This window comes from Bombina bombina, chromosome 3 (genome assembly GCF_027579735.1).
Source record: "Bombina bombina isolate aBomBom1 chromosome 3, aBomBom1.pri, whole genome shotgun sequence".
Taxonomy (NCBI): domain Eukaryota; kingdom Metazoa; phylum Chordata; class Amphibia; order Anura; family Bombinatoridae; genus Bombina; species Bombina bombina.
This window is the reverse complement of record NC_069501.1, coordinates 1,048,553,958-1,048,580,607: the sequence shown is the minus strand read 5'-3', so window position 1 is coordinate 1,048,580,607 and position 26,650 is coordinate 1,048,553,958. Positions and strand designations below refer to the sequence as shown.

At 37.3% G+C, this 26,650-nt stretch overlaps 1 protein-coding gene across 7 annotated transcripts in view; it reads right to left on the bottom strand.

Annotated features, from left to right (window-relative positions):
• Positions 1 to 26,650, bottom strand: part of ZNF385A (zinc finger protein 385A) — a 496,048-nt gene that overhangs the window by 85,182 nt on the left and 384,216 nt on the right. The window contains exon 1 of one of the 7 annotated variants that reach the window (XM_053708276.1): positions 21,291 to 21,627. The exons of the other annotated variants lie outside the window; for them this stretch is intronic. Within the exon in view, the coding sequence (XP_053564251.1) occupies positions 21,291 to 21,293 (3 nt within the window). The 5' untranslated portion in view covers positions 21,294 to 21,627. Of the gene's footprint in view, positions 1 to 21,290; positions 21,628 to 26,650 lie in introns of those variants that run through there. 7 annotated transcript variants of the gene reach the window in all.

Here is a 26,650-nt window from a genome sequence, read left to right as displayed (position 1 = left end):
TCACCGGGCAGCATGCTGAGATAAACCAAACCCTGTGCTGCTCACACATGCACACTACCTGCAGGGGTCTTTGTGTGACATTCACTTGAACAGTAACAATTTAACATACCCTACCAAACCCTAAACAGTTAAATAGTCACAAAATCTGGTTACTATTATAGATATAGTGGATGCCAAACCACTGATAACATTGGCAAGTTTGTGTGATTAAAAGCACATAGCAATGTTGCAATAACCATAAAGGCTTACAGTCTAAGGCCTAGATTTAGAGTTCGGCGGTAGCCGTCAAAACCAGCGTTAGAGGCTCCTAACGCTGGTTTTGGGCGCCCGCTGGTATTTGGAGTCAGTGATTAAAGGGTCTAACGCTCACTTTACAGCCGCGACTTTTCCATACCGCAGATCCCCCTACGCCATTTGCGTAGCCTATCTTTTCAATGGGATCTTTCTAACGCTGGTATTTAGAGTCGTTTCTGCAGTGAGCGTTAGAGCTCTAACGACAAGATTCCAGCCGCCTGAAAAAAGCAGGAGTTAAGAGCTTTCTGGCTAACGCCGGTTCATAAAGCTCTTAACTACTGTACCCTAAACTACACTAACACCCATAAACTACCTATGTACCCCTAAACCGAGGTCCCCCCACATCGCCGCCACTCGATTAAAATTTTTAACCCCTAATCTGCCGACCGCCACCTACGTTATACTTATGTACCCCTAATCTGCTGCCCCTAACCCCGCCGACCCCTATATTATATTTATTAACCCCTAATCTGCCCCCCACAACGTCGCCGACACCTACCTACACTTATTAACCCCTAATCTGCCGAGCGGACCTGAGCGCTACTATAATAAAGTTATTAACCCCTAATCCGCCTCACTAACCCTATCATAAATAGTATTAACCCCTAATCTGCCCTCCCTAACATCGCCGACACCTACCTTCAATTATTAACCCCTAATCTGCCGACCGGAGCTCACCGCTATTCTAATAAATGTATTAACCCCTAAAGCTAAGTCTAACCCTAACACTAACACCCCCCTAAGTTAAATATAATTTTTATCTAACGAAATAAATTAACTCTTATTAAATAAATGATTCCTATTTAAAGCTAAATACTTACCTGTAAAATAAATCCTAATATAGCTACAATATAAATTACATTTATATTATAGCTATTTTAGGATTAATATTTATTTTACAGGTAACTTTGTATTTATTTTAACCAGGTACAATAGCTATTAAATAGTTAAGAACTATTTAATAGTTACCTAGTTAAAATAATAACAAATTTACCTGTAAAATAAATCCTAACCTAAGATATAATTAAACCTAACACTACCCTATCAATAAAATAATTAAATAAACTACCTACAATTACCTACAATTAACCTAACACTACACTATCAATAAATTAATTAAACACAATTGCTACAAATAAATACAATTAAATAAACTATCTAAAGTACAAAAAATAAAAAAGAACTAAGTTACAGAAAATAAAAAAATATTTACAAACATAAGAAAAATATTACAACAATTTTAAACTAATTACACCTACTCTAAGCCCCCTAATAAAATAACAAAGACCCCCAAAATAAAAAATTCCCTACCCTATTCTAAATTTAAAAAGTTACAAGCTCTTTTACCTTACCAGCCCTGAACAGGGCCCTTTGCGGGGCATGCCCCAAGAAGTTCAGCTCTTTTGCCTGTAAAAGAAAACATACAATACCCCCCCCCCCAACATTACAACCCACCACCCACATACCCCTAATCTAACCCAAACCCCCCTTAAATAAACCTAACACTAAGCCCCTGATGATCTTCCTACCTTGTCTTCACCATGCCAGGTTCACCGATCCGTCCTGGCTCCAAGATCTTCATCCAACCCAAGCGGGGGCTAGACATCCACTGAAGAAGTCCAGAAGAGGGTCCAAAGTCTTCCTCCTATCCGGCAAGAAGAGGACATCCGGACCGGCAAACATCTTCTCCAAGCGGCATCTTCTATGTTCTTCCATCCGATGACGACCGGCTCCATCTTGAAGACCTCCAGCGCGGATCCATCCTCTTCTTCCGACGACTAGACGACGAATGACGGTTCCTTTAAGGGACGTCATCCAAGATGGCGTCCCTCGAATTCCGATTGGCTGATAGGATTCTATCAGCCAATCGGAATTAAGGTAGGAATTTTCTGATTGGCTGATGGAATCAGCCAATCAGAATCAAGTTCAATCCGATTGGCTGATCCAATCAGCCAATCAGATTGAGCTCGCATTCTATTGGCTGTTCCGATCAGCCAATACAATGCAAGCTCAATCTGATTGGCTGATTGGATCAGCCAATCGGATTGAACTTGATTCTGATTGGCTGATTCCATCAGCCAATCAGAAAATTCCTACCTTAATTCCGATTGGCTGATAGAATCCTATCAGCCAATCGGAATTCGAGGGACGCCATCTTGGATGACGTCCCTTAAAGGAACCGTCATTCGTCGTCTAGTCGTCGGAAGAAGAGGATGGATCCGCGCTGGAGGTCTTCAAGATGGAGCCGGTCGTCATCGGATGGAAGAACATAGAAGATGCCGCTTGGAGAAGATGTTTGCCGGTCCGGATGTCCTCTTCTTGCCGGATAGGAGGAAGACTTTGGACCCTCTTCTGGACTTCTTCAGTGGATGTCTAGCCCCCGCTTGGGTTGGATGAAGATCTTGGAGCCAGGACGGATCGGTGAACCTGGCATGGTGAAGACAAGGTAGGAAGATCATCAGGGGCTTAGTGTTAGGTTTATTTAAGGGGGGTTTGGGTTAGATTAGGGGTATGTGGGTGGTGGGTTGTAATGTTGGGGGGGGGGGGGTATTGTATGTTTTCTTTTACAGGCAAAAGAGCTGAACTTCTTGGGGCATGCCCCGCAAAGGGCCCTGTTCAGGGCTGGTAAGGTAAAAGAGCTTGTAACTTTTTAAATTTAGAATAGGGTAGGGAATTTTTTATTTTGGGGGTCTTTGTTATTTTATTAGGGGGCTTAGAGTAGGTGTAATTAGTTTAAAATTGTTGTAATATTTTTCTTATGTTTGTAAATATTTTTTTATTTTCTGTAACTTAGTTCTTTTTTATTTTTTGTACTTTAGATAGTTTATTTAATTGTATTTATTTGTAGCAATTGTGTTTAATTAATTTATTGATAGTGTAGTGTTAGGTTAATTGTAGGTAATTGTAGGTAGTTTATTTAATTATTTTATTGATAGGGTAGTGTTAGGTTTAATTATATCTTAGGTTAGGATTTATTTTACAGGTAAATTTGTAATTATTTTAACTAGGTAACTATTAAATAGTTCTTAACTATTTAATAGCTATTGTACCTGGTTAAAATAAATACAAAGTTACCTGTAAAATAAATATTAATCCTAAAATAGCTATAATATAAATGTAATTTATATTGTAGCTATATTAGGATTTATTTTACAGGTAAGTATTTAGCTTTAAATAGGAATCATTTATTTAATAAGAGTTAATTTATTTCGTTAGATAAAAATTATATTTAACTTAGGGGGTGTTAGTGTTAGGGTTAGACTTAGCTTTAGGGGTTAATACATTTATTAGAATAGCGGTGAGCTCCGGTCGGCAGATTAGGGGTTAATAATTGAAGGTAGGTGTCGGCGATGTTAGGGAGGGCAGATTAGGGGTTAATACTATTTATGATAGGGTTAGTGAGGCGGAGTAGGGGTTAATAACTTTATTATAGTAGCGCTCAGGTCCGGTCGGCAGATTAGGGGTTAATAAGTGTAGGTAGGTGTCGGCGACGTTGTGGGGGGCAGATTAGGGGTTAATAAATATAACATAGGGGTCGGCGATGTTAGGGCAGCAGATTAGGGGTACATAGGGATAACGTAGGTGGCGGCGGTTTACGGAGCGGCAGATTAGGGGTTAAAAGTGTAATGCAGGGGTCAGCGATAGCGGGGGCGGCAGATTAGGGGTTAATAAGTGTAAGGCTAGGGGTGTTTAGACTCGGGGTACATGTTAGAGTGTTAGGTGCAGACGTAGGAAGTGTTTCCCCATAGGAAACAATGGGGCTGCGTTAGGAGCTGAACGCGGCTTTTTTGCAGGTGTTAGGTTTTTTTTCAGCTCAAACAGTCCCATTGTTTCCTATGGGAGAATCGTGCACGAGCACGTTTTTGAGGCTGGCCGCGTCCGTAAGCAACTCTGGTATCGAGAGTTGTATTTGCGGTAAAAATGCTCTACGCTCCTTTTTTGGAGCCTAACGCAGCATTTGTTTGAACTCTCGATACCAGAGTTAAATTTATGGTGCGGCCAGAAAAAAACCAGCGGAGCGTTAACAGCCCTTTTACCGCCAAACTCCAAATCTAGCCGTAAGAGTGGTCACTAATATTCAGATGAACTCTGCGTAACACACAGGATGAATGTTTTATCTACAATATTGTCATTTATATTAGCATAAGGTGCTTAATGATCCTGTTTTAAATTTTAATAAAGAAAGTGATCAAAATATCTACCTAAAGCATTTACTCACAAACATAATGCCTCAGTGTAAACGCTTATCTACACAGTCATACTGAAAATTCTTGAAACCTTAATTAGGAAAATATATAGTTTTTATTTCTACAGTGACAATAAGGAGTGAAGTATAGCCGCACACACATATACACACATATCAGTTTCAACAAGTACTCTGCTAGCTTTAATGGAACATGAACTTAAAAATGACAGTTTCATGACTGAAGCAGAGTGTGCAATTTAACCCCTTAACTGCTGAACCCTTCCCACCCATGTACTGAGCTGTTTTAGATTTTTTTTTAGATGCTACTCACATCTAAGCCCTTTTGTAGGTAGTTTTTTAAGTGAAAACCCACACATATTATAAATTGTGTTTCCCCGCCCCCCCCCCCTAGCAAATACAGCAGATTCAAAGTATACCATTATAAAAGTATATCTTCATCTGCCATAGAGTACTAAAGACACGTGCACACTCCTAAACTCTTTACCTCGTTTTACTCTTCTATAAAAGATACCAAGAGAACAAAGCAAATTTGATAACATAAGTAAACTGGAAAGTTGTTTAAAATTGCACGCTCTATCCGAATCACGAAAGTTTAACTTTGTCTTTACTGTCCCTTTAATTTCACATACCTAATTACCTTTCAAATGGTGGGTCTTGGGTGTTTCTAGGGCTTAAAGGGACATGAAACCCAATTTTTTTTTTTCTTTTATGATTTAGAAAGAACATGCAATTTTAAAGAACTTTCCAATGTATTTATATAATCTAATTTGCTTCATTATCTTTATAGTCTTTGTTGAAAAGCATATCTTAATAGGCTCAGTAGCTGCTGATTGGTGGCTGCACATAGATACCTCATGTGATTGGCTCTGCAAATATATAGTACGGTCCAATTGGTTTTATTTAATCATTTATTAGATTACAAGTGGAGCACTAAAAATCGCTTGCATGCAAGCGATATTAGCGTTCCACTTTGTAATATCAGCGCATGAGAGCACACTTCCATAGGCTCCTATGGGACCCTCGTTCTGATGCCGTCACAGACGGCATCAGAACCTCCAGCAGTGAACGAGGTATGTAGCGCAGCAATTCGTAGCATTTTTAAATATATATTTATATGATTATATACGTATATATTTATGTGTTAATACTGTATGTGTATAAACGCATATTAACACATAAATATATATGTATATAATCATATACATATATATTTACATTGCAGTCTGTGGAAACACACAGTTTCCATGGACTCCAATGTAAAGGCACTTTTAAAGGGACAGTATACACCATTTTTTTATATAATTGCATGTATTAGACACTACTATAAAGAATAATATGCACAGATACTGATCTAAAAATCCAATATAAAACCGTTTTTCTCTGTTTAAAAAGTAGCTGGAACACCCACTGCAAGTAGGAAATAGCAGACACGCCCCCTCCCCCTTCCTTTGCATATGAAAAGACCCTTTACACAAACAGGAGTAAGCGGAAGTAGGTATACGCCAGTATTCTCCTAAAACTTTGGGGCTTAATTAGGAGTCTGAAAACCAGAGCAATGTTATTTAAATATAAGCAAAACTATACATTTTTATACATAATTTACATAAACTATACATTTTTATACATAAAAAATAAACAAACCTGTAGGCTATATACATAGATCATATTCTACAAAACATTTATGCAAAGAAAAATCTAGTGAATAATGTCGCTTTAAGTGACGTAACACCCCACTCCCACCAACTTTAGACCCCAAAAACTGCCTAGTGCAGTTGTTTTTAATTTGAAAAAAAGGTAAAAAATGTTTAATTAAAAACTACAATGCCCTCAATTTTGAGGGAATTTGGGGCACTTTTAGAAAATTGGGGCACTTTAAGATCTAATCTCTGGTTAATTTTTGGAGCGTTAATTGCTACCGCGAGCTCAAGGTAGCAATAACCAGCCACTTGTAATAGCTGGTTAATTATTGCGCTCCCGTTGCAAATTTGCCCGTTTGCGGGAGCACAATAATTTAGCGCTCTACTTGTAATCTAGCCCTCATTATTCAATAATACATCATTTAACATTGAAACAAATCTTTATTTTCTCTTTAAAACGTTATGTGATATTGCCATTTACAAGAGTATCCTCTTCATGCAATATTTGTGTATACTTTTAAAACCTGTTGGTAATGTTATTTATTTAAAGTATAACAACCTAGCATACACATAAGTTAAATTTGTATTATATATTACTAAGTGCTCTTATTAGGGCCTTTGAAAAAAGGACATTAGTTGAAATATGAAATACCTTTTGCAATCATATCAAAAGAGTTTAGTCGGTATTTTTAAGGGAACGCATTGAAACAAAAAGAGCTTTCTGGGAAGGAACACTTCAATAATACATACCTAACCTAACTTTAACTAAACCTAACTATAACAATGTTATACATATAGCGCTTATGGTATGTGCAGGTTCATCCGCCTACCTAGGTATTTTGTCATGAAAGGAGCTAGGTTATACCAAAAAATGGCAAGAGAAAGAAGTAAATACATTGTAATTTTTTTATTTATTTTACTATTTAAATCACCTAACTTTTACTTTGTGTCCCTTTAAGACTTTCTCTCTTGTTTATCATCACATTAACTTTGCTCTCTTGGTATTCTTTGTGGAAAGTTAAATCTAGGTAGGCTCATAAGCTAATTTCTAAGCCATTAAACTGCCTCTTATCTCAGTGCATTTTGACAGTTAGACACTGCTAGTTCATGTGTCATATAGATAACATTGTGCTCACTCCCGTGAAGGTATTTAAGAGTCAGCACTGATTGGCTAAAATGCATGTCTGTTAAAAGAACTGAGATAAGTGGGCAGTCTACAGAGGCTTAGAAACCAGGCAATCACGAGGTAAAAAGTGTATTAATATAGGAGTGCTGGTTAAATAAAACTTGTGAATGGGTAATAAAGGGATTATCTATCTTTTTAAATAATAAAAATTCTGGAGTAGACTGTCCCTTTAAGTAGTGTAGGGCGTTTTTGAGGGGGGGTTTATGTCGATTTAGGGGTTAATAGGTACGTTTATTAGGTTTGGTGATATATTTAAAAGGGATCCTTTACTTTACATAATCAATGTAGGTGGCAATACTGCTTGGAATATTTCGCCAGCATCGCCACCCTTTGAGATGTATAGTACAGGTATGTGAATAGAGTCCCTGTACATCTGCAACCCTATTAACTGCTTGATGGTGTTTCTCCTCTTCTATGTAACTCTCCTATGGTATGTGAATAGACTCCCGTACATCTGCAACACTATTCACTGCTTTCTGGTTTTTCTCCTCTCCTATGTAACTCTCCTATGGTTTGTGAATAGAGTCCCTGTTCATCTGCAACACTATTCACTGCTTTCTGGTGTTTCTCCTCTTCTATGTAACTTTCCTATGGTTTGTGAATAGACTCCCGTACATCTGCAACACTATTCACTGCTTTATGGGTTTTCTCCTCTCCTATGTAACTCTCCTATGGTTTGTGAAAAGAGTCCCTGTTCATCTGCAACACTATTCACTGCTTTCTGGTGTTTCTCCTCTTCTATGTAACTTTCCTATGGTATGTGAATAGACTCCCTGTACATCTGCAACACTATTCACTGCTTTCTGGCTTTTCTCCTCTCCTATGGTTTGTGAATAGAGTCCCTGTTTATCTGCAACACTATTCACTGCTTTCTGGTGTTTCTCCTCTTCTATGTAACTCTCCTATGGTTTGTGAATAGAGTCACTGTTCATCTGCAACACTATTCAATGCTTTCTGGTGTTTCTCCTCTCCTATGTAACTCTTCTATGGTTTGTGAATAGAGTCCCTGTTCATCTGCAACACTATTCACTGCTTTCTGGCTTTTCTCCTCTCCTATATAACTCTATGGTTTGTGAATAGACTCCCTGTACATCTGCAACACTATTCACTGCTTTCTGGCTTTTTTGCTCTCATATGTAACTCTCCTATGGTTTGTGAATAGAGTCCCAGTTCATCTGCAACACTATTCACTGCTTTCTGGTGTTTCTCCTGCTCTATGTAACTCTCCTATGGTTTGTGAATAGAGTCCTTGTTCATCTGCAACACTATTCAATGCTTTCTGGTGTTTCTCCTCTCCTATGTAACTCTTTTTTGATATGTATGTGAATTGAGCATATGATTAGAGACTGTTAATAAGTCCTGTTTTGATTGTTATGTTATCTCCAATGTCTTATTTCTAATGTCTTGTCAGTTGCCATGTTATGTTCAATTCTTATCAATCCTTGCTATTATTCTTAAATTTATAGCTGTCGTATTGCATAGACTCAACCTCCTCCAAATTTTACTGTCTGTTTATTTTAACTTATGTCACCCTGACCTGACCAGAATCTAACTTTTTAATTGGCCTCTTAAACTGTCTTTGACTTAGTAATCAACTAATTTAGTGGACCCAGCTGACTGCCCTGCCTATAGTTTTAACACTAGCTTGGGCTGTGCATTGCACTGGGGGTGCATTTCCTTGGCAGTGTGCAATGTCACAATAGTGTATGTTTAAGTGAACATTTTATAAGTGAGGCAATTAAGCTAAGAAAGGGACAAGACTCTAGGCAATTACTCTTGTAATTTTGTGTTTTATGTATTTCACTGTTTCCCTTTTTGCTAAATGTTCAATATCATTATGTTCCTTTTCTTGTCTGTTTAACAAACTATACCTTTCATTTACTCCTTTTCCCTTGCAAGGTATATATGTTTTTATTAACATTATTTTATTTTATCATTGCATGATTTTTAATCTATATTAAAGTATCTGTACCCCACTATTTCATATTACACGTCATTATTAAGTATTTCTATTATTAACAGATATACATCTAGTGTTTGGTTAATACCTTTTTTACGATTTATCTCAACAAGCTATTAATTTAGCGCTCACCTATACTGCATTTTTTGTTTTTACTCCTTTCCCTTACCACCTACTACATTCATCAACCCATCCCTTTTATCATCACCTAACTTCTGCTCTCATGAACTTCATATATTACTAAACTCTCTCTCTCTCCCCCTACTCCACATTCCACACTCTCACTACTGCAAATCTGTATCTCATCTTATGTCACGCTCCCTTTTACTCATACTAACTGCTGGTGATAAATCCCCTAATCCCAGTCCCCCACAACTTCCTAAACTCACCCACCCATGTATGCCTTGCCTTTGACCTAAACACCAGAACTTTGGAAACCTTATCTAAGTTCCTCTTGTAACTAAAACCAACTGCCCCTTGACTTGTGCACTCTGGAACTCTCTTCAACAAGCTCACTTCTATCCATGACCTTTTCATCTCCCACTCCCTTTACCTTCTGGCTCTCACAGAAACCTGTCTCTCTCCCTCAGACACAGCATTCCCTGCTGCACTGTCACATGGGGTCTACACTTCAGCCACACCCTATACCATTTGCATGCTGATGATACCCAAATCTACATCTCTGCACCAGACCTATCCCCCTTCTTTACTCGTGTCACTAACTGTCTTTCTAATATTTAATTCTGGATGTCCTCTCACTACCTTAAGCTAAATATCTCCAAAATTGAGGTCCTTATCCCCCCCTTCTTCCAAATTCCCTACGCCACAACTTTCCACAACTGTTAATAATAACATCTTTACCCCAACCCGGCATGTCCAATTTCTTGGGGTCACACTTGATCTCTCACTCCCCACAACCAGTCTTTGGCCAATTCCTGTCGACTCCACCTTAAAAACATCTCCAAAATTTGACACTTTCTCACACAAGACACAACAAAGCCTTTAATGCACTCTGTCATCATTTCCCGCCTTGACTATTACAACTCCATCCTCTCCGGCCTCCCTAGCTGCCCTCTATCTCCCTTAGAATCCGTAATAAATGCCTCTGCCAGGCTAATCTTCCTTACACATCGCTCCTCATCTGCTGCATCTCTCTGCCAGTCCCTTCACTGGCCTACCCTAACCTCCACAATAAAACATAAAATCCTGACTCTAACTTTTAAAGCTCTTAATAACCCTGCTCCACCCTATATATCCAACCTAGTCTCCAGATACTCTCCCTCCCGTCCCCTTCGCTCTGCTCATGACCTCCTTATCTCCTCCTCTCTTGTTACATCCTCACATTCCCGTCTACAAGACTTCTCCAGATTGGCCCATATTTTGTGGAACTCTCTGCCTCACTCTACATGACTCTCCCTTAGTTTTCAAACTTTCAAGCTCTCTTTAAAGACTCTACTGTTCAGGGATGCATATAGTATACATTAACATTTACCTATCTTAGTTCCTCTCCACCTTTAGTTATCCCCTTGAACCCCCTTAGCATGCAAGCCTACGAACTTAGCTGCTTTGTATATCACCTTCATTAGAGATAATTTACAACAGTGAAACTCTTGTCAGGGCCCTCTATTCCTTTGTCTCCCATAACTGTTGCCTTGCATATTAGACCCATGTCTTTAGCGCTGCTGAATCTGTTGGCGCTCTACAAATAACTAAAAATAATAATAATAAAAAAGCAGAGTGTTCATTTGATGGTTTCCCTCCGCAAACACGAGACCTCAATCCCATCAAGCATCTTTAGGAACATATGAAAAGGAAAAAGATGAAACACACTGTTAAAGCTCTACTCTCTGGTGCACAGGGATAAGGTAGAATATGCCAAAATCTCTGCAGAAACTTGTAGAACCAATGCCAGAGTTAAAACAATCATTAAGGCAAACTGTGGTCATCCTAAATATTGAGACTTTTTTATATATATGTATTAGCAAAAATATTTTATTTTCTCTTATCAACGTAAATTATGTATTTTGTTTAAGAAATACTGTTGTCAAACAAATTAATCTTCCAGAGTGTTCCAGAAATGCTGAATTCTTGTTGTTGAAGTTTTTGGTAGCGGATTTTATAGCTGAGAAAAATATTTTGCAACCATGGGGTGTTTACATTAATTCCGATAAGCAACAAGCTTGGAGTAAATACAATATTCCAAATATAAATTATTTTAACCTCATTGTGCTTCCAAGAAGATTAAGAGTAGCATGCATGAAATGTAAACACATCTCCTCTTGCAAGCTGTCTTATGCCAGATATGTCTCAGAGTAGGATAAAATAAATAAATAAATAAAGTGCCTGTTACAGATGAACTATAAGCATAATCATGTTACAATCATCTAAACCACAAACAACAGTATACTTGTTACAGAAATGCAAGAGGTCAATGATTTAACCTGCTTGCTAATTTGATGGCTACTTTCAGTTATCTTTTCTCTGCTGTGAAGGGCATGCTCAGGAATTCTGATGGGGTTCTACAGCAATCAAACAGGGGTGTATAGCCTTCCCCAGTACTTCATAGACCCAATGATGAAACTGATAATCACGAGTGGGTTAAAAGTCAGGGAAAAGTATTTATTTAAGTGCCTATGGACTTTGTATCCCTCCCAAAGATTTTATATGTATATGTCTTCTACTGAAGAGTGTTTTACCATGTAGAAAACTATGTGTGTAGATAGACAGACAGACAGACAGATGATGGATAGACAGACAGACTTCACTAAATATAAACAGATCATGGAAACAGACAAGTGGAAAGAGGTGGCATAGGGGAATGTTTTAAAAGAAGCATTCTTTCTCATCCAATCACCTCAAGATAACACAGCATTCGTAAAACATGCTTCTTAAAGGGACAGTATACACTCATTTTCATATAACTGCATGTAACAGACACTACTATAAAGAATACGATGCACAGATACTGATATAAAAATCTAGTATCAATGGTTTAAAAATGTACTTAGAAGCTTTCAGTTTAGCTCTGTTGAAAAGGTAGTTGGAAAGCCCACAGCAAGTGGGAAATAAGACACTCCCCCCCCCTTCTTTTGCATATGAAAAGACCCTTTATACAAACAGGAGCAAGCTGGAGAAGGTAGCTGACGGTATTCAAATAAAACCTTGGGGCTTGGTTAGGAGTCTGAAAATCAGAGCAATGTTCTTTAAAAATAAGCAAAATTATACATTTAAAAAAAACAAAAAAAAACTTTATGGGCTTTATAAATAGATCATCTACAAAACATTTATGCAAAGAAAAAAATGAGTGTATAATGGCCCTTTAACCCCTTGAATACTTGAGAGGTTAGAGACACAACACGTTTCACCAGCTTCCTTTGCCTGGTACACAGACTGTAATGTAAACTATCTCATAAAGGTATATTCCCCCTCATTACCCCCCATATGCTGAGATTATTCTTTTATACAAGTTTATTACATATTTTGTACATTTAGACCATGCATTTAATAAATGAAAATGCTAATTCCTCAGGAACATTACTGACCCCAGGCTATTATTGTGAATAATATTGGCCCAAAGCTGCAAAAATTACCAGCTGTGTTTCACACCATCTGCATTGAATCTGGGTCAGAGCCGCCGAACTGATGACCCATTGACTACATGTAGAGCTCTAGTATGTTTTTGGCTATCATCTCAGTTCTCTTTATTTTTCTTCTCATCCACAGCTGTTTTGTAGAGAGGAGATGCTTTTTACTAGTTTGGTGTGCTCATTTTTATGTGATCCATTGGTGGGTGGTCAGTAGAAGTGTTCACAGTTTGTGTAGGGACTGAATGTGATTTGCTAGGAACATTTAGATTCTCTACAGAGTTTTCTTAAGAATATATTTATGCTGACATCCTTTAGGAGACGATTTTATAAGATTTTTTTTCCAAATATATTTCATCCACCATAATAAAGGTCTGGAAATATATGACCTATCACATAAAAAAGAAAGATCCATACCCTCCAACATAAGGAATGTTTTGCTTAGCACAATAGTGTAGATATGGGATTCTGCCAATATGGGCCTAGATTACAAGTGAAGCGCAAAAACAATAGTGCTATTTAGCACTAACTGCATGCAAGTTAAATCAATAGCTCCTATTCTTGTATTTCAAGTTGAAAGTAAAGCTTTGTGTAAGCAAAAGTAATAGGCACACTAACATCTGGAGGTTGGAGACATCTGGAGACATCTATAGGATGTGCTACAAAAGCCTCTTCTAACCTTCATGTGTGCGCTAACACCAAAGGTGCACTAGGACAACTGTTCTAAAGCCAAAGGTGTGTTAAGAAATACTTTAAATACATTTGCTCTTCATTTATAAAAAAAACTTATTATTTTATTTGAAATATATATATATTTGTATATTCACACATATATATATGTGTACATATTTAGGGGTATATTTAACATAGTGTGAGCGGACATGATACGATGTAGCGTATCATGTCCGCTGCACATCGATAAATGCAGACAGCATACGCTGTCGGCATTTATCATTGCACCAGCAGTACTTGTGGACTGCTGGTGCAATGCCGCCCCCTGCAGAATCGCAGCCAATTGGCCACTAGCAGGGGGTTTCATTCAGCCCGATCGTATTCGATCTGGTTGATTTCTGTCTGCTCCATTCGGAGCTTGATAAATCGGCCCCTTAATATATATATATATATATATATATATATATATATATATATATATATATATATATATATATATATATATATATATATATATATATACAGGGCTCAAAATTTCCACTCTTTACTAGCCATTGGTGAGTGGAAATTTAATGGTGGTGAGTGAAAGTTAGTGAGTGAATGTTGAATCAAAATGTACACTCCTGTTCCAGCATTGACAAACAAACATTTTGGACTATGTGCTAAAAATATTATATATCCTAGAATATTCCTCTAGGGCTGTAGGAACACAATTAGTGCTGAGACTGTTACTTCTGAGAGGGTAAACAGGGGCAGAGAGAGATTGGAGAGGAAAAGGAAAAGTACAGAAGAAGATAGCTTTACGAGAGAGTGGAGAAAAAAGTAAAGAGTAAAAAGATATGAGAGAGGGGGGAAAAAGAGTGTAAAGAGAAGATATGGCCTGAGAGATAAGGAAGAAGGTAAAAAGAGAAATTGAAGAGAGGAGGGAGGGGAGAAAGATAGTTAAGAGAGAAAAGGAAGAGATGATAATTATTAAAAGAAAATCTCGAGGTCTCCTATGACCTTCCATGACTGTCAGCACTCTCTTTCTCCAATCTCTCACCAACTTCCTATTTCTATCCAGCTGTTGTCTTACCCAGAATCACCTTACCCAGAAGTTCATGTTGCTAACTGCTATGCACTTATTTATGTTAATCTATTACTGTATGTAGCATTATTTAATTTGTTAAGGTATAAATAATGTGTTTCCCAATGACTAAACATATGCAAAGAGGGGGTGTAGTAGTGGGTGTGGGAAGATAGTGGGTAGGATCAGAAGTGGCGAGTAACATTTTGGCCCGGCTAGTAGCTTACGACCTGAGATTTTGAGCCCTGATATATAGATAAAATATATATATATTTCAGAATATTTGTTTGCTACAGTATTTCGGTATATCTGTTTAGTTTAAAAGCCTCCTATTAGTGCTAACCTGGGCTCTGGAAAGGAGGGTCAGGATTAGCGCAGCTATATTTGTTTTCTTTAAAATTAGCTGGTGCATTCGGATATTTGTTTTGTGAAAACAAAACAAATATCCCTAATTTTGTTTTGAGTATGCATTTATAACAAGACACATGCACATATCTAGCTAATAACTATATATCTTATATATATATATATTTATATAAATATCTATATATATATATTTAAAAATAAAATGTTTAAAAGGCATATGTTGTATGTCTATGTGTTTGAGTGGGAGGGACTCAAAAGGTGTGTATATATATATATATATATATATATATATATATATATATATATATATATATATATATATTCAAAAGTTTTAGCAATGGTATAATGACCGTATATAATTATTTCTCAGTTTCTTTATTAGAATACAAACAGAAAGTACAGGATATTTGTATGCAGTACTAAAAACAGACAAATGCTTCTATAGGTTAAAGTGGCAAGTATTTAGTGTGACCTCCCCTTAAGCAATAGCAGGAACCTGGCTCTCATTAACCTAAATGGAATGGAACACTAATTAATGTCATTTCTAACACCTACTATTTCATGTCAAAATGACTGCTGTGGAAAAGGTCTAACACCAGGTTTTTGCAAGACATGCTTGAGCATTACATACACATGTGGTATGAGATTAATTAATTGGAAGCTTGCTAATAAGACCAAATTTCAATCACATCATTCCTTTCAGAATGCCAAAGTTCACAGAATTCAATAGGCATAAAATCGTACTTTTGCATCAGCAAGGCCATGCTCAAAGGGAAATCTGCAAACAAACTGGATACTCAGGATGTGGTATTCCAGCTGTTATAAAGAAATTTGAAGCATCAAGATAGGTCAAGGACAAATAAAGGTCTAGAAGGCCAAGAAAATGTTCAAAATCTGATGAGAGGTTTCTTACAGTTTCTTCTTTGATAGACCAGAAGAAATCCAGCAAGGACCTGGCTCAGCATCTGGCAGCTTCATCAGGAATTTGACCATTCTAAAGTCCGAAGAAGCTTGATCAGGAATGGTCTATTAGCCAAGAAACCACTTTTTCGGGAAGGGGAAAAGGGTGAAAAGGCTAAAATATGCTAAAACTAACAAAGGGCAAGATTACAAGTCATGCGGTATGGGTTTTCCACACGTGATATGGTCTTTTCGCAATCAATCGCCTTTTACGCAACAATCCTTTCCACGCGTGAAGAGCTGTAGTTAACATTTTTCTGAAACATAAGCGTTTTATGAAAAACTTAAAAAATACATTACAAAGTACAGTTATACTCATATTAACACTGTTTAATAAAAAAAAAATAAAAAAAAGTATTGCACATAAGTTATAAGGGCTAAAAGATAAGAGATCTCGGGTATTAGGAAAAAAAACAATAGCAGGGATTTTTATTGACATACATACACATACATAGAGAAACATGGATTTATATGTATAGAGATAGTTATCTCAGAGGGATTTTCAAAGAGATAATCGCAAATAGATCTTGAGATATCTAGACATATGCATATCTTGCTATAAATAGATATATCTGTCCCCAAAAATCATCACAAATATAGAGAAATATTTATTTAGAAATAAATAGAACATATTCCGTTATGAAAACATTCTCGCAATATGAAATATTTGCATTTTCATGTACATTTTTGGAGGGGAATATGTCATGGGCTTTGCGCAACAGATTAGGCTTTTAGTGGATTTTTTTTCTATTTGTCGTCTCCATTAACTTCTATTGGGGAATACGTGAACCCACAGGCAATTTGGCTGTTTGGATAACGCGGGATAACGCGCGTGAAAAATAAATATTTTGCAACTTGTAATACCTGTGCTACCCCAAATGTGAAAAAGCCATAACTCGTGCAGAATTTTTACAACTGCGAAAAACAGATTTGCCGTGCAACTTGTAATCTTGCCCAAAGACTGGAATGAAGATCAGTGGATAACAATATTATTAAGTGTCGAATCCAAGTTTGACATTTTTGGGTCCAATTGTAAACAATATCTGAGAACAAGAGTTAGAAAGAGGTGGAAGAATTAGTGCTTGCGGTCATCAGTGAAACATGGTGAAGGGTCTGCCCTGATTTTGGGCTGCATTTCTGCCAGTGGTGTTGACGATTTTGTCCGAATTGATGGGATCATAAATGCTGAAAAGTACATTCCTTCTGGAAAGCACCTGATTCGGAATGGTTTTATTTTCAAGCATGATAACGATCCCAAGCTCACTGCTAATGCAGTGAAATCATATTTGGAGAGAAAAACAGCTGATAAAACACTCATGGACATGGAATACAGACCTGAATATTATAGAGGCCGTATGGGATCACCTGGAAAGAGAAAGAAATAAAAGACAACATAAATCTAAAGAAGGACTCTGGGAAGGGCTGAAAGAAGCCTTGTATAATATACCAGAAGATTACTTCAGAAAACATCAGGACAGCCTCCCCAAAAGTGTTCAAGATGTGCTTAGTGCCAAGGGAGGTCTCACTAAATACTGACTTTTTCCTGAAGAAGCCATTTTGTCCAGAAAATGTAGTTTTTTATATTTTGTATACATGTTTCCTGTATTTTCTGTTTGTATCTTAATAATGAAGCAGAAAAAAATTAATTAATATGGATAGTCACTAAAACTTTGCTAAAACAACATAGTCGCCTAAGACTTTTGTATATGTACAGTATATATGTGTGTGTGTATAAATATATATATATATATATATATATATATATATATATATATATATATATATATATATATGTGTGTGTGTGTATGTATATTTGTGTATATCCAAGAACTGCATTACTGCAAGATATTTCATTATTAAACCTGCAATAATGTAAATTATATCTCAGCAAGATTTTTAAAAGAAATGTATCATTGCCACAAAAAGCTTTACCAAAAAAAATAATCATAAGCATCTATAAGACTTGCTATTTATATCTATCCCATGCACAAAATAAACCCAAGCAATCCATTACCAGTGAATGATTTTAGTGAAAGGCTGCAGCTGACTTAATGATTTTAATCCTAGAGGTTGAGGATGATTGTTCCCTCCGTGATCAGCATTGCTGGCCATTAATCTAATCCTACTGTGGTTCTCTGACTTGACTTCAGAACCAAAGACTGGACTGGACACATTAGGCAGATGCTATATTAGAGGTACGATTTGGAATCATAAAATACAGGTTTAATGCTTTGTTAACACCTAGAAACCAATATCATATACCCACAGTACTAAAGATGTTCGGGAAGGGACTCCCACCACATTACCCTGTGATCCAACGAGCTTGCACTAATATTTTATCAAATGCACTTTGTCCTTTGGTATTCTTTGTTGAAAAGCATATGTACATATCCTTTGCAGCAGCAATACACTTCTAGCAGCTGGCTGGTGATTGGTGGTAACATTCATGTCTCTTGTCATTGGTTTACCAGATGTGCTGAGCTAGCTCACAGTAGTGCATTGTTGTTTTAGAACTGCCTTTAACTATGTGTTTAAATCCTTTGCCGGGGTTAAACTCATAGTTATATAATAATATAACATATTAGAGCATTTTCTTTTTTCACTTTTATGTCCCTTTAATACTTTATAAAAGTATATAAAAGATGTTACCCTGTTAAGCATAAAACCCACAAATAATTTTTTTTTTCACCCTTTCAATAACCTACATTCCCCAGACTTCTTCGGTTTTATAACAAATGATTTGCTCTTTAATTATGGTGTTGTGCAGCTTACACTATAATATTCCAGTCATTTCATGAGACAGAATTTGATCTGTAACGTGGGCCGACAAACTACTTAAAAGCCGCGTTTCTTACATGTTTGGCAAGAAAAGCAATTTTCTGCAAAAGAGAAGAAGATATGAAGCAGTGATAGGTATTTTCACTACCTGAGTATAATGAGGTGCAATGCATTGTGCTTGCATCTGGGTAAAAGTTTCAAATCTGGCTTATTATTTGATTGCTAATTCCTCCTTCTATCTTAACCTCTAAACCTCAGAGAGCAACATTAGCACCAGCCTCCCTCTCTACAAACCACAAGCTCAGCACTTGTTTCCCATGAGCAGAGTTGAGATATTCTAACCTGTGTCACAGACATTTCCCAATGTGGAATAATAGAGTGTGGTGCATTGTAACTTGCCCCTGCCTTGCAATACCCCCTGCTATGACAGTATTAAAGCCTAAAACATACTTTTTCTGTCTCTGTACCACAATGTTGCCTTTGCAGTTCTCTCTGCTATTCAGGATCACAGTTCTGCAACCTTACATCAGACCTACCCTGCTGTTCACTAGCTTTATTCTCTAAGAAAGACACAGCTTTCCCTCCCTTTCAGCTATTCCTGTCTTGGTCTCCAAAAAAAGCACAGATCGCTCTTGTTGAACATATACCACCTTCTGTTCTCTTTCTTCTGATCTGTGTGTTCTGCTTCCCCTACTAAATACACAAAGCTAAACTACCTTGTAACCCTCCGCTGGGGCTCCAATAAAGCCAACGATCCCTGATCTTAACAATCGGCATTTACCATTGTATTGCCTTCCTTTCATTGTAGCACACCCTCTCCTAAATATAGATTTAGGAACTGTTTGTTACAGCTGCTTGCGTTTCTCTGAAAGATTTTCCTAGCAATGAATGAGTAATGAAGCATACTGCTGCATCATAATATATTTATAATGCTCTGTTAACCTCTTCTGTGCAGGTAAACATCTAACAATCATTGATACGAGTCCAAAAGCGTAAAAAAAACAAATATATTTTATATGTATAGGGTAAGCATGAAAAGCAAAAATAGCCACGAATAGGGTAAAACTTTCTCAAGAATGAAATCTATCATAAGGGTTTGTAATATATTCCAAGTAAAAAGTATGATGGTAAGAATTTAAGTAAACCCAGTTAAGGCAAATGGTTACATTAGAATGGTAGAAAATGAAAAGAAATAGATGTCATGTCTATTTATTGCCCTTGTGACACTCTAATATATTAATTATTTAACTCTCTAATTCCCAGGGAGAAATTCAACCTTAATATTCTTATTAAAAATGCTGCATTATTTTGAAGCTTATGTGGTTTGGGACTTGAACCTGAGTTTTCTCCCTCAGCATGAGCACAATTTACTCAGACATGGTCCAGGCTCCTCTTAGAACAGTCACAGTCAATGAATATATCAGGTGTCACTAGGGTGTCATAGGGTGTCAGTACAAAACGAGGCTGAGCATGCAAGTTTCTATTTCAGGCAAGTCTATAATAAATAATAATCTATAATGTATTATGGACGGTACTTGAATAAACAAATACTCACCTACACAGTTCTTTTGTTAGATGAATACTCAAATTCTCAATTACTTTTGTGGGTAATAATTATAAAAGTTCTCCAAAAGGAAAAGCCTAGACAGAAAATAATTTATGGAGACAAATATGAGCTAGAAGACCTGTCTAGCTTTGCCATAAGACACACGTTAATCCTAATTATAACCAAAAGGCTACCACTGTTATTCTTCAACGGATGTGATTTTCCATTTCTGCTTGAATCTACTACCATGTAACTACTACTCTTTAAGAAAAGCTATAAAAATCTGCTTCTGGTCTTATTTAACATCAACTTCAATTCATATTCTCTTGTTCTGGTAGCTTTTTTGTAAAGAGAGTTTTGAATCTTTCCAGGAAGCTTAATTCCTGGCTGATTTTTATTTGTAGACTTGGGAGGGGTGAGATGATAGAGAACCTCAAATCACTTTGGCTGCAAAATGAAATAAAGTGTCAGCCTTTGTTTAAACTATATTGCATATTATCCTAACATCTTTTTTTCTGAGTCATACACCTTGACATTTTTATGGCAAAGGCAATAGATATGGTGCTAGTTTACTCACATAAATGTTTATGATATTTAGCATACAGCAACATAAGAAACCCAGATAGCAAACAAGTCTAAAATGATTCCCAAAGGTCATTGGGATAATATAATTATCAACACCCAATTGAAAATTAAGAAAAAGGGGTGATAAAAGGAGATGAGAACAGATCTGAGGAAAGTTACAGAGGGAGAAGGCAAAGATGTAAAATAAGTCAATAGAGATCTGTATCAATGAAGATGGTAGAATAAGGAAAAAGAATAGGGAAAAGCAATAAGATGGAAATAGGAGAAGAGGGGGCAGTGAGAAAGCAGCAGAAGGTGAAGAGAGAGAGAGGCGTATAGAACAGATGGAAGGAGAAGAGAGGGAAGGAAACAGTGGAAAGGATGAGGGGCGGAATGCTGAGGTTATCAGAGCAGGAGAGAGATGCAACAGCAGTTCAGAGGGGGGACAGGACACCCCAGTCGTTCCTTACCATGCATGGATGTTCCCCTGCATCCCACAGCCTGTGCAAGCTGCTTTGTCAAAAGCTCAGAGCATCCTGAGAGCAGCAACCACCCCTGCACTGCCAGAGAGCACTGCACTGTGTGCCCTGGCAAGACTCACTAAACACGTTCAGGGTCTTTAACTGCTTTGCTGCTGGGATGCTGACAGTCTATATTATCCTTCATTCTGTGTCACAGTGCAGACTCCTATTAACTAATTCTCTGTGAAATGATCTGCTTCCACTTATTAACCTTTTACAAATGACACTAAGCAGATCTGTGTTAACTGTTTCACAGCCAGGCTGCAGACTTCACATTTTAACCTTCATACAGTTCAAGGTGCAGAACCTCATAACTTTATTAACTATTTTACTAACAGGCTGCATGTGTTACATTATAACCACACCATATATTGTTACAATTAACCCTTTCTAGACATTTTTAATTCATGTCTTTATACTCATTATATTCATTTAGACATTGTTTTTTACAGTTCAAACACTGTCAAATTGTAGAAGCTCATTAACACATATTTAGTACAATACAGCTGATCCCCTTTTAACTCAAATGAAGTCAAATGAAGGATCAAAGCGCCGAACCATATTAACTCTAACTGCACAAATACATTCTATAGGACACTGAGTCCGAACATTCCTGATAAGATGTCACTAACATATTAAGTGCTAGAAGGAAGAAACCCTTTGTACAGTGTCACATAGCAAAGCATTCCCTGATATCATGTCGTGCCTTATACTCCTATTGTAGTTACATAACTGCAAGCCCTGTAAGCCATATGACTGATGCATCTAGCAACCGATTCCTGCATGGTGTCACTTTACATGCATCCAGGTAGTAGCATGATCTTACAAGGTACAGTAAGCTAGAGTATCCCTGCAGGGAACTGGAAAGTAAAGGGTTACCTGAGGAGGTTCCTTTTGCTAAAGACCCGTGAACGAGGAGGAGAGAGCACTGAGGTAGAGCCAGTCACAACTCTCTAATGTTCTGGAGGAGGAGCCTACAATAGTTCTTTCTGTGCTTAACCCATCAATGAAAGAGAGCAATTTGCAATATTATCTCTGCAATATAAAGGGGATTTTTTTTAAATTTTTTTTTTTTTTTACTTTTCTTAGTTTAATCTTACGTACATTGTGTTTTTTGTACACATGATTTTCAGAAGATTCAATACCCTGTACATAATATCTACGCATAGAAACAGCTTGGAAGCATGTATGTATGTGTGTATATATATATATTTATATATATATATATATATATATATATATATATATATATATATATATATATGTGTGTGTGTGTGTGTGGTATTATGAATGTTTTGTATTTAAATGGAACCACTATATAACTCAGCCCTGTACAGTGAGAACATTACAGTTACTGTGGGGTCTGCTAGTCTGGGAAGACTATGTGTGTGTAGATAATGAGGCTTTGCTAGAGATGGGGGTGGTAATTTCATACACTAGATGTCTACATGTATCCTCTATTCCAGGGGTCGCCAACCTTTCGGACCTCAGGGACCACTAAACTCACAATTTTGAAACCCGTGGACCACGAACATGATTTTTTTTTAAAAGGTACAAACCTGTGTGAGTGTGAGTGTGTGTGCGTGTGTATATATATATATACATAGCTAACTTTACATTATGTATATATTTACACATTTTTAAGAATTATTTTTTTGGAATTAACTGAATGACAGAAATGAGAGAATACTTCAAAATGACAGATGAAGGGTGAGTGCATACTTGCCAACTGTCCCGTTTTTGCCGGGACAGTCCCGGAATTTGGTACCGGGTCCCGGCCATTTAAATGTCCCGGACTGTCCCGGCAAGAGTAGCAGGCTGCAGTGCTTTTTTGAGCTAACAGTAGCGCGTCCCCTTCGTGACACTCTGAGGCCCGCCCTCCCCTCCTTTGAATTTGTAATTCAGTCAGCAGCAGCGAATCAGCGATGTCTGAGCAGGCGTGATGTCATCAGGGGCATCTCACGTGACCCCGCGTTGCCGCTCACTAGCACTCTGAGAAGTGTGAAGGTGAGCAGCTGAGAGTGTCACTCGCTGTCGCTGTCGCACACCGGGCCCCGTAATCCTCTGACTTGAGGCGCTGCACCAGACGAGAGTGAGTTGAGACTGTGAGAGGTGAGAGTCTGGCTGCCTGCCTGCGCATATTTATGAACCTGCTCTCTGAGGCTGCAATAAAAAGTTTTAGGCACTCTGGCTAGGCTGCTAAAGTACAATGAAATCAGAATGAATCAATTATTTTAAAAAAAATATACATTTGTGACTTATTTAAGTAAGTTTTATTTGTCAGGCACGTCTGTTATGCTAGGAAAAAATCATGCTGGTAATAAAATGACTAATAATTATTATAAAGTAACTGTAACAACCAGGCAGCAGGTAGATTCGCAAATCTGAGGGGTAATTAAAAAATAGTAAAAGCTTCTTAATTTTTAAATTACCCTGGCTGATATTTTTTAGGAAATGATCTGCCACTGATGTTATATGCAGTTTATTGTTATATCTGCTGGTAGAGATATTTTTCAGTAAAGTTAAGCTTCTTAATTTTTGAATTACCCTGGCTGATATTAGCAAATGATCTGCCACTGTTACAGAGTTTATTTGTTATCATCTCTGTTGGTTCTGTAAGTACAGAGATGCAGTACCCTTCTGAAGCTTTACTACAAAATATCTGTACTTACAGAACCAACAGATTAGATCATAACAAATAAACTGTATATAACAGTGGCAGATCATTTGCTATAGCCAGGGTAATTCAAAAATTAAGAAGCTTACTGAAAAATATCTCTACCAGCAGATATAACAAATAAAATAACAGCTGAGTGGCATATTATTTGCTAATAGCATTGAGATAGGCATTCTATGTCCCCCCCTACATAATATATAGCCCCCATGTGTCACCCAGCATATAATATATAGCCCCCATCCCCCCTTCATAATATTTTGACCCTTAGTGCTAACCCTGCATAAATATATGCCCCCATGTGCCCCTCTACATAATATATGCCCCCCTGCATAATATCTGGTCCCTAATATGCCCCTTGCAAAATGTTTGTCCCCTATGTTCCCCTTGCATAATTGCTGGCCCCCATTATGTGCCACCTTCCTAATATCCCCATATGTCCCCCCTGCACAATGTCTGGACCCAATGTTCCCCCTGCATAATATCTTGTTCCCATATGCCCACCTCCACAGTGTCTGGCCCCTATGTGCCCCCCTGCTTAACATATGGCCCACTTGAACCTCGCATCACACAACTAAAAATCCCACACTCTGCAAAATGTTGGCACTTCCTGCAGCAGAGGGCAGGAAAATGTGTATAGCCAGAGTGCCAGCTGTTTGTACAGGGTGTATATAACCAGTCTGCTGGTGCTATAACTCATTAGCTGCTCTAGAATTCTCCCTGTAGTATGACTGTATATAGAAACAAATGCTACATATAATCAGTTGTCTCTTTATAACACACCGTGCTATAAATATTCATGTTATAGCTTTGCTTATTATGACCACCTCTTCTCGCAGGGCATTTTGATAGTGTTTCACCACTAGGGTGTTAGTTCATGTGTCATATAGATAACACTGTGCTTACGCACGGGGCGTTCCAGGCAGTCAGCTCTGATTGGCTAAAATGGATTTCTGTCAAAAGAACTGAAATAAGGGGGCAGTTTCCTGTGGCTTAGATACAAGGTATTTACAGAGGAAAAACGTGTATTAAAGGGACAATAAGCACCAGAATTTATGTTGTTTAAAAAGGTAGATAATCCACTTATTACCCATTCCCCAATTTTGCATAACCAACACAGTTATAATAATATACTTTTTACCTCTGTGATTACCTTGTATCTAAGCCTCTGCAAACTGCCCCCTTATTTCAGTTCTTTTGACAGACTTGCATTTTTAGCCAATCAGCGCTTGCTCTTAGGAGCTTCACGTGCCGGAGCTCAATGTTATCTATATGAAACACATGAACTAACACTCTCTAGTGGTGAAAACCTGTCAAAATGCTTTCCGATTAAAGGCAGTCTTCAAGGTCTAAGAAATTAGCACATGATTTAGATTTCAACTAAGAATACCAAGAGAACAAAGCAAAATTGGCAATACAAGTAAATTGGAAAGTTGTTTAAAATGACATGCCCTATTTAAATCATGAAAGATTTATTTTGACTTTACTGTCCCTTTAATATAACTGTGTTGGTTATGCAAAACTAGGGAATTGGTAATAAATGAATTATCTATCTTTTAAAACAATACAAATTCTGGTGTACACTGTCCTATTAATACACTTTTTACCTCTGTGATTACCTTGTATCTAAGTATCTTCTAACAGCCCCCTGATCACATGACTGTGACTATTTATTATCTATTGAGTTGCATTTAGTACTGTGTGAAAACATTATCTATATGGCCCACATAAACTTCTCAGGCGTGAAAACATTATCTATATGGCCCACATGAACTATCAGTCTCACGTTGTGAAAAGCAAATACCAAAGCATGTGATTAAGTGGCTGTCTCTATAGAGCCTTTGAAACAGACAGAAATGTAGAGGTTTAAATGTTATAAAGTATATTAATCTAACAATGTAGGTTGTTGTGCAAAGCTGGGGAATGGGTAGTAAAGGCGTTATCTGTCTTTTTAAAAGATAACAATTTTTGTGTAGACTGTCCCTTTAATGGAGGGCGTCAAAATGCACCTTCGCCTGTGTACACAAAAATCCTTGCACCGGCCCTGAAAGTATTCTCATGCTAGGGACACTCTACTTTCCACTTCCACTAGTGCAGATATATTCAAAGCTACATACTTATTTTTATTGATTTACAAAGATCATGTCTGAGTCAAAGCTAGAAAAGTGGAACACCCACAGCTGATTAGATCACTTTTAAAACTTTGACACAGAATGCCCATTGTAATTACTAACTTGTAAAGTTCTAATATGGGTTGAGTGCTTTGCTCAAGATAAGCTGTTATTTATTGGGGCGTATTTGTCATTGTCTCCCTAGCCATGTATGATTAGACATTGAACTACAGAGTTGTATATTTTATGTTATATTCTTTATAATTTAGCAAATTTCTCCTCTGTCAATTTTTTTTATGCAGTAAAGGTTATTGGTGATGAGTTCCACTTGAATGATTTGACTGAGAATTACTAATAAGGTTAATTTACGCACTGGTAATAGATTGTGTAAGAATATTTGTAAGGAAATTAAGCAGTATTTATCAACCTCCTTTCTTAAGTATTTGCCTCTATTGCATTTGTTTGGTAACAAACACAATTTTCCATAATGGAGCTGATCATCATTTTCCCCTGGGGCTCATCAG